At 40.1% G+C, this 9,597-nt stretch overlaps 1 protein-coding gene across 2 annotated transcripts in view; it reads right to left on the bottom strand.

Annotated features, from left to right (window-relative positions):
• Window positions 1-202: 202 nt before the first annotated feature.
• The window catches only part of MIP (major intrinsic protein of lens fiber), a 42,353-nt gene continuing 32,958 nt past the window's right edge, over window positions 203-9,597 (bottom strand). For both annotated transcript variants that reach the window (XM_073576918.1, XM_073576920.1), the window contains 3 exons: window positions 4,474-4,638; window positions 1,927-2,007; window positions 203-1,770 (listed from right to left, as the gene is read on the bottom strand). In XM_073576918.1, coding sequence (XP_073433019.1) covers window positions 1,585-1,770; window positions 1,927-2,007; window positions 4,474-4,638 — 432 coding nt within the window. In that variant the 3' untranslated portion in view covers window positions 203-1,584. The remainder of the gene's footprint in view (window positions 1,771-1,926; window positions 2,008-4,473; window positions 4,639-9,597) is intronic.

The raw sequence follows: 9,597 nt of genomic DNA, 5'->3' as shown, positions 1-9,597 counted from the left end.
ACTTCACAAGCATATAGACTGTGGTGACATGATGCTTTTTCTTATACATGAACTTTTTTCAACACAGTCGCTACCCATAATTCAAAGAGTTAGATACCATTATATGTTCATTGTGTCTATTATGTAATTTAGCAATGTTTAATAATTGCATGTTTAGTAAACAAAAAAATATTGAAGATTCTGACCCACAATTGCCCTTAGTAATTGGTTTATTACTATCAGAGGTGTGTTGGGACTTGAACAGTAACATATAATTACACATCTTATACACCATACTATATTCCATGAGTGCCAATATTTTAGCAAAATTCCCATTCAATGACATGGAGTCCCAGGCATAGAATCTTTAAAACAGGAGTAGCATTTGTATTTTTACATGCAATAAACATTTACGCCATTTACAGAGATTTAGACAATGGTCTAGGTGTTTGAAATAAAGAGATGTATAACACAAAATAGAATTCTTTGCTAGAAAAGGTCGTACTAGACCTAGCTTAATAGAAAAATCTAGAGAGAAATCCAATTTTAAAAGACACACCTACTTACCCAAAGATTTGTGTTTATAATCAAACCAAGTATTATTAAATATATTAATCAAGTATAATTAAACACATCGTTAACTCATAAAAGTCCTCATAAAGCTGAATTCTCTATGTTGAAAACTTCAGCGTAGGGAAATAGCTAAAAAAAAAAAAAAAAGATGACAATATTAAAAAGACAAAAAGCTGAGGGATCTATGGAAACTGGGACAATCAACATAACGGTTCCAATGTGACAAAGGGAAGATTGCTTTGACTGTTATTAGAATTTTAAAAGTATTATACATTTTCTTTTGTGCCCATTAATTGTATTCTGCCTGGAAATCCAAATTTTCTTTGCGATTTCAGGGAAAACAATGCCAAACAGAGGGAAATAGTAAGTATAAGTTATGTGGGAAACATCTCCATTCTTACAAAATGTCTACAGAATGTTTCTTGTAAAATAATAGAGGTTTTGGCCAATCATTTTCCTCCACCCTCTTAAAAAAACAAACAAAAAAAATAAAACACAAAAAGAAAAAATTTCCTTAAACTAGCAAAAAGTGTAACGCAGTATAAAGAAAATAATTTGTCAGAGATGTACAGCAGCATGAAAGGCACAGTTGGGAAGGTGGGTGGAAAGTTTGATGGGGATGTTTTTTACGGGTAGTTAGATACCAATAGCTCTCAAATAAGGGATGCATTAATATGAAATGTCCACTGAAGTGATACATATTTTTTTTTGACTGGGAAAAATTTCCCTTGGGTTCAAGCAATAAACATCCTTCTATATGCTATATGAATTGCCCCTGAGTTGTATGGCCCCTTCAAACAACCCCACTTTCTTTGCCTCCATCTCCACTTTAATGAGAAAGTCAAACACATTAACTGTTCCTTTCTGTTTATACCTTAACACAATACACACAGCCTGGTAAGAAAAGAAGCATCTTTCAAAGTTTACCCCGACCCCCAACACACTTCCCATGACGGATAATACGCTAACTATGCCCAAATTGTGTGCATATGTGATGCTTGTGTACTGCTATGTAATTGTGCAGTTTTGTATTTATAGGGATTGTGTTTTTAATTCTATAGGCTCGCCCGTTGCTTCTTGTTGGGCTTCAGGCTCGACGGGCCTTGCTCCTTTAAGGATTGAAAGTCTCTCGGAAAGTCCTCTCATTCTTGGAAAGAGAATGAAGTCGTACACTAGACCTCCAAGCGCTCCACCTATGATGGGACCAACCCAGTAGACCTGTAATAAGTAAGAGGCAATAAACAATTATGCATTTTGAACAAATGTTTTAGTTTTTTTCTCACTACTGAGTACAGTAAAATTAACTTCCCAGCATGGTTATTTTTACTTATGTATTGCTAATGTAAACTAAATAAATGTCCAGTCATGTCCTACCCAGTGATTAGTGAAGTTTCTGGTGAGTACAGCTGGCGCAAATGATCTTGCAGGATTCATACCGGCTCCAGTATAGTAAAGCTGTAAACACACAAAATTTTAGATAAGAATAAGCCCTTTATAAATTACAACCACTTACCAGTGCATAATGCATAATAATAATTTTATTTATATAGCACCAACATATCCTGCAGCACTTTACAATTAAGCGGAAACCCGTACAGACACTAAAGACATTACCGAGTAACACATAATTCAACAGTTAGATTAGGACTGAGGGTCCTACTCACAAGCATACAATCTATAAGGAAATAGATGGGACACAAAAGGTAGATTATGCTTGCCATGTAGGTAAAGCCATCATTATAATAAATAATAATAATTTTTATTTTTATAGCGCCGACATATTCCGCAGCACTTTACATTTCAGAGGGGATTTGTACAGACAATAGACATTACAGCATAACAATAATCACATACAGTAGATTATAACAAATACCAAGAGGAAAGAGGGCCCTGCTCGCAAGCTTACAGTCTATGAGGAAAGAGGTAGACACGAAAGGTGGGAGGTAACAGTTGCCCTGATTGTATGGACCAGCCATAATGTTAAGTGTGTAACAGTACAGACACAGAGGGCTAATGGATGCATAAAGCATGTGGGAACATGATGCCGGAAATCTGGTTATGGTAAAACTTTTGGCTGTGCCACACAGGGATAGATTAGGTTAATGTGTTGAGGCGATAGGCCAGTCTGAATAAATGCGTTTTCAGGGCACGCTTAAAATTGTGGGGATTGGGGACTAATCATATTGACCTGGGAAGTGCATTCCAAAGAATTGGCACGGCACGTGTAAAGTCTTGGAGACGGGAGTGGGAGGTTCTGACTATTGAGGATGCTAACCTCAGGTCATCAGCAGAACGGAGGGCGCGGGTAGAGTGGTATACTGAAACAAGATTAATAATAATAAAGATTTTTAAATAAAGTTTCATGATTCGACATCAGCCAATATCTGTCTGAGTACAGTTACCAAGTGCTTTTGGGTGTATGGAGGATGTGTAGACAGAATAATAGGAGGGAAAAGATTCTGAGGAAAATTTAAGAAGGAGGAAAGGTAAGTCAGATTAGTGAAGTGAGGTGATAGTTCTGTCTAAGGAGATGTGTTTTAGAGCACACTTAAAAATGTGAGGGCTAGGTATTAATCATATTGTCAGGGGTAGTGCCTACCAGAGAACTGGCACATTATAAGACAAGTCTTAGATACAGAAGAGGAAGGTTTGGTTAATGGAGGATGTTAGCTTTAGATCAGTTGCTGAACAGATAGCACGGGTAGGGTGTAGCAATATTGCTAAAGCATCACCGATTTGGTGACGCAGCAGCGATATCGCTATGTGTGATACTTACCTCCGACCGGCTCCCCCACTGTCTGTCGTTGATCGCGCAGCTCCATTTCTCGTCGGGTGCTTCCTGCTGGCGTCGACGAGCGACGCGCGGGCGGACGTCAGGATCGCCGCGTCTGAAAGGTAAGTAACGACCGCTGTATCGCTACTGCATCGCTGTGAGATCTGCCTGTGTGGCAGCTCACTAGCGACCATTTAGTGATGCACCAGCGATCATGACCGGGTCGTATCGTTGTCGGGATCGCTGGTGCATCGCTAAATGTAAAAGGGGCCTTTAGACTGGGATGAAGAAAGAGATGTAGGGCAGTGTAGCATTATGAAGAGCTTTGTAGGTGAGAATGATAAGATTATATTGTACTCTGTAGCGAATGGGTTACCTGTACAGTGACAGGCACAGGGTGGAGGCATAAGTATAGTGGGTGAACAGAAATACTCAGAAGAGACAGGGCATACTCAGGGGAGAAAGGTAAGAGACAAAAAAAATCAACATGCTACAGCACTGCCAATGAGTACTACTCAATGCTGAATCAGTACTTTTTGTGGTAAGTTTATTACCAATGTAATGTTGTTAAGGGATCACATCTAGCAGTAGTATCATGATTTTGGAAAAACAACAGCAATAAAAAAATGCTTTTTACTTAAGCTACTTTTGTAGCCTGAGGGATAAAAATGTGGTCAGGTAGCTTATAATGTAATTTCTAGATAGTATTTGTAACGGTGACATTGCAAAGAATTATCTACCTATTATTTGTACAGGATAGGTCATCAATATCAATTTGGTGGAGGTCAAACTTTTGACGCCTCTTACTATCAGCTGTTTATAGCGGCCATTGCATTAGGGTGAACACTTCTGCCTTTTTATTGTTTATGTTGCTCCATATATCAGAGGGTTGTAAACTTAGTTGCAGCACAGCTTGAATTTGCCGACCCTTCAACAGCTGATCGTTAGGGAGTGTCGAGGGTCATAGCCTGCCAACTCGAGATTGATAGTCTGTCCTTAAACGTGAACTAGAAATCCTCTTTATCTATGTGGCTGCTATCTTATTATTTACCTCCCAGTATGATAGTGTGATAATGTATGTAAAAAGATGTCAGATATAACAATGTTTAATAACAATTCTAGTACTATAGGTATTGTTCCCCACTTACCCCAAAGAGGTGTCCCAAAGTAAGGGAGAATCCAATAGCCAAAGATACTGAGCCAAGTCGTCCATTCCTCCTCTCATCATAGGTGGCAAAAATACAAAGCACAAACTGCAGGGTGAGAAATATCTCCACTGTCGTCGCCTGACCAAGGCTCACACCGGGATGAAGCTTTGTAGAGGGAAATAATAACAATATTTTAATCTGGCTATAAATCTATCCAGACTTATACATCTATTCCTGCAGTTTTAGTATCTTTTCATATCTGAATTGGCATCTCTGTTTTAAGCCTCCATCACAGATGCTATCAGTAGAGATGAGCAACTTTGCCTTTTTTAGGGTCGAGTCGGGTTTCATGAAACCCGACTTTCTCAAAAGTCGAGTCGAACAAAATCGGCCGACTATCATGAAAAGTCGAAGGTCCGACTGAAACACGAAACCCAATGCAAGTCAATGGGGAAGCAAAGTCAGCAGGGAGTGGAGGACAGTAAACACACCTACATGCCGGACCGCTTTTTTAAAGTGCGCGAAACTCTCTCTCTCCCTCCCCAGACGCTGCACATGTCATCTCGTTGCCCACATGCCCACAATGTACGTCCTTGCTGAGTGGCTAAAAAAAGTCACGTGCAAGCATTCTGGGAAATCTGACTTTGGCGCTTGTTTTGCCGACCACATGGCCGACTTCACGCTGTGGTCGGGTTTCGGTCAGCGAAACCCGACTTTGCCATAAGTCGGCAACTTATGAATCTGGCCGACCTGTTTCTCTCATTACTAGCTGTCAGATTTGATGAGAAAAATATTGCCACATGCAGCACTACTCTTCCTATTAAAAGATGTGCACCATGACAGACCACATTAAAAGTCATTGAGGTGAAACGCTGGTGGTATTTGTCTTAATCCGGGGTCACACTTGCGAGAAACTCGCACAAGTCTCGCATCTCAATACCCGGCACTGCCGTCGCCACTTGTGACTGGAGCGCTCAGCTGCATGTATTTCTATGCACGATGGAGAATACTGTGTCGATGATGTAGCACGCGTCTTCCACACAAATCATAGAAAGGAGGATGGTGATCATCGCAAAAAGAGAGTAGGCACTGGATCAAGACCATCCCCATAGGTGAGTATAACAAAAGGTCTTTTTCTTGTCTTGAAGGCCGGATATGGGGCAGATATACAGCATATTAGAATGCTATATATGAGGGCTTACAGGTACTGGCCTTACTTTGTATGGGAAAAACCTGGTGACAGGTTCCCTTTAAAGGGAATCTGTCACCCTTTGTTTGGACTATCAGCTGCCAGCATTGACATCAGGGGCTTATCTGCAGCATTCTGTAACTCTGTAGATAAGCCCCTGATGTAACCTGAAAGATAAGAAAAACACTTTAGATTATACTTACCAGAGGGGGCGGTCCAGTCCGATGATTTTCGCGGTCCAGTCCGACGCCTCCCATCTTCATACGATGCCGTCCTCGTCTTCCCGTCCTGTCGTGGCTCCGGCGCAGGTGCACTGCGCTGCCCTGATGAGGGCAGAGCAGAGTCCTGCAGTGCGCAGGCGTCGGGAGAGGTCTGGCGCCTGCGCACTGCAGTATTCTGCTCTGCCCTCAACAGGGCAGAGCGCCTGCGCCGGAGCCGCGACGAGAAGCAAAGAAGAGAACGGCATCGTATGAAGATGGGAGGCTCCGGACCAGACTTCGACACTCATCGGACCGGACCGCCCCCTCCGGTGAGTATAATCTAGCGTGTTTTTCTTATCTTTCAGGTTACATCGGGGGCTTATCTACAGCATTACAGAATGCTGTAGATAAGCCCCTGATGTCAATGCCGGCAACTCATAGGGCAAAAAAATGTGACAGATTCCCTTTAAACACCAGTTGGAAGTAGAGTTTGTAGCTGGAACAGAGCTGTGTATACCAGCCACCCTCATACCGTTCATCTTGTGGGTGCAGTGGCACAAGATCATTGTGATGGCTATAACAATCAAGCTTAGTTAAAGGGGTCAATAAGCAACAATTTCTTGTGATCTTCTGATATATCATAGAGGTGGTTGATTGTTGGTGCCACTGATAATTAGGATAAAGATTCTACCAACTCGGTCATTCATGGATCTCTGAGCTATGTTTACAACACTCCAATTGAAATTGGTGCAACTAACATTTTTTTTACACTAAACGTGCACAGTGAATCTCCTCTATAAATGATAATTTTTGCCAGAACTGTATATAACAAAGTTAAGAGACCACCACATCAAAACCCTGTGATGGGCAGCCCATTCTCCAGACCTGAACCCTATTGAAAACCTCTGGAATGTAATCAAGAGGATGATGGATAGTCACAAGCCATCAAACAAAGAAGAACTGCTTAAATTTTTGCACCAGAAGCAGTGTGAAAGGCTGGTGGCAAGCATGCCAAGACGCATGAAAGCTATTTTTAAAAATTATGGTTATTCCACAAAATATTGATTTCTGAACTCTTCCTGAGTTAAAACATTAGTATTGTTGTTTCTAAATGATTATGAACTTGTTTTCTTAGCATTATTTGAAGCCTGAAAGAGCTGGGTTTTTTTCTTTAATTTTGACCATTTTTCTTTGTCACAAAAAAAATACAAAATTTAGTACTTGGAAATTCGGAGACTTGTTGTCAGAAGTTTATAGACTAAAATAACAATTTACATTTTACTCAAAAATATACCTATAAAGAGAAAAATCAAACAAACTGAACATTTGAAAGTGGTCTCTTAATTTTTGCCACAGCTGTTGATAGATACATACATACATACATACATACATAGAAATGAAAGTGCGTAATCATGAATAAATAATACAACAATGGTGGAACATTTTAAAAAATTGAAGTTCAGTTCTGAGTTGTATGCAGTATTCCTATTTTTATTTTGTTCTCTCTCTTTTCTGGCAATAAATATCTGAAATGGAAATGGCTCATTGGGCACACTACTCATTAAGCAGGTGCTCAATTCTCTACCTTCCTGCCCCAGATCAATCAGGGCTGGGCAGCAAGAGAAACTGAATCTGATGTGGCATATCACATTCAGCTTCCTATCATGGTGAGAACTGTGGAGCAATTCATAACTGTGCAATTCTCTCTCTCCTTGCCCTACAATCTCCTATTTAGTAAGTGAAAGGCAGGAGTTGAAGCTGATTCTGATGTGCACAAAGTGTTTAGCTTCCTGACATTTTTTAGAAGGAGCAGCTGAGCGGATGTGGACAGTAGTGAAGCCAGGCTCCTACCTGCCAACTAGTAAGAGGCACAAGTGGATGTTAAAAGGAGAGCGTGGCATGCGGTAAAAAGGATCATATTATTTTGAAAATGAAGACAGTGAAGGAGATATGATCGTGAGTTTTGGGCAGTGAGGCAGAAAGGTTAATTAATATGTGAATTAACTGTTGATACTATAAAAAATGGAACAGCACAATCCAATTATCGCGGGTGCACAGGCCTCCTCAGCAAATATTCCATAAGCCAAAGTCCATACATGAAAAAATGAAGGCAGCACTCCTTTTTAAGAAGACAGAAAAAATGTTTTTATTTATTTCAGACCCACATGGTTGGCGACGTTTCGGCTCATGCAGAGCCTTTCTCAAGAAAGGTTCTGCATGAGCCGAAACGTCGCCAACCATGTGGGTCTGAAATACAAAAACATTTTTTCTATCTTCTTAAAAAGGAGTGCTGCCTTCATTTTTTCATGTATGAATTAAACGTTGGCTACATGTAATTAATATTTGTACTTAAATTCTAAATTTGTAATTTGTACTTTATCCCCTTTACGACATCGGGCGTAATAATGTGCAGATGTTGGACTCCCCCTGTTTGGTGTAGGCTCCGGTGCTGAGCATGCACCTTTTTGGGCACATGGCAGCTGATCTATACAGCTGACATCAACCCAAAACAGCTGCGGATGGAATCGTGATCCACGCGCGGCTGTTAACTAGTTAAATGCCACTGTTAATTTCTTTCAGTGGCATTTAACTCACGTTTGCCGGCAGCGTGTTGTTTTCCCACCCATTGGTGACCCTGTTACATGATTGAGGGTCACCGATGGGTCAGCATGACAACCAGAGTTCTGAAGCAGACCTCTATGGTTGTCATTGCTGGATTGCTATGAGTGGCGCCTTGTGGTTGGCGCTCATAGCAAGTGAGCATTTCTGCTACACACAGGTGAGCTGATCATCGCCGGTGTATAGCAGAGGCGATCGAAGTATTGCAGCTTCTAGGCTCCCATGGAGACTATTGAAGCATGCACAAAGTAAAAAAAGTTTTAAAAAATATAAAAAAAATAAAAGTTCAAATCACCCCCCTTTCACCCCATTCAAAATAAAACAATAAGAAAAAAATAAAATATACACATATTTGGTATCACCACTTTCAGAATTACCGATCTAACAATATAAAAAAAAATAATTACCCTGATCACTAAGCGGTTAATGAGAAAAAAATTCAAAACGTCAGAATTAGTTTATTTTAGTAGTCATTACATTGCAATATAATGCAATAACGGGGGATCAAGCGATCATATCTACACCAAAATGGCATCAATAAAAAATGTCAGCTCAGCACGCAAAAAATAAGCCCTCACCCAGGCCAAGATCATGAAAAATGGAGACGCTACAGGCCTTTGAAAATGGCACAATTTTTTTTCCACAAATTTTGGATTTTTTTCAACACTTTAATAAAAAGAACCTAGACATGTTTATTGTGTATGAACTCGTAATGACCTGGACAATCATAATGGCAGGTAAGTTTTAGCATTTAGTGAACATGGTAAAAAAAAATATACATTTTGTATCTGTGAAAGAAGGATACCACACATACGTGTAACATGGCATCTGAATGAGACCATAGGCTGCTGAAAACTCTTGCTGAAAATACAGAAGATAGGAGTCTAAAATAGCCCCAATGGCCAGTGTGAGAATTGCAACATTTTTTTTTAGAAGAGATCCTAATATAAAAAAATCATTGCCATTAAAAAAATAACATTGTAACACAAAAACTTGATTTAAACAACCAATTATTTTCTGATGATACATTTCCTTTAATACAGGGCATGAGTTGGAGGGTCTACTTGCTGCAGCAGTTGCTTATGTACATGCAGCTGACTATATTTTTCAGCAATA

The sequence above is a fragment of the Dendrobates tinctorius genome, unplaced genomic scaffold (genome assembly GCF_039654945.1).
Source record: "Dendrobates tinctorius isolate UK_male_01 unplaced genomic scaffold, ASM3965494v1 ptg000051l, whole genome shotgun sequence".
NCBI classification, from domain to species: Eukaryota; Metazoa; Chordata; class Amphibia; order Anura; family Dendrobatidae; genus Dendrobates; species Dendrobates tinctorius.
This window is presented reverse-complemented; position numbering and strand designations above follow the sequence as displayed.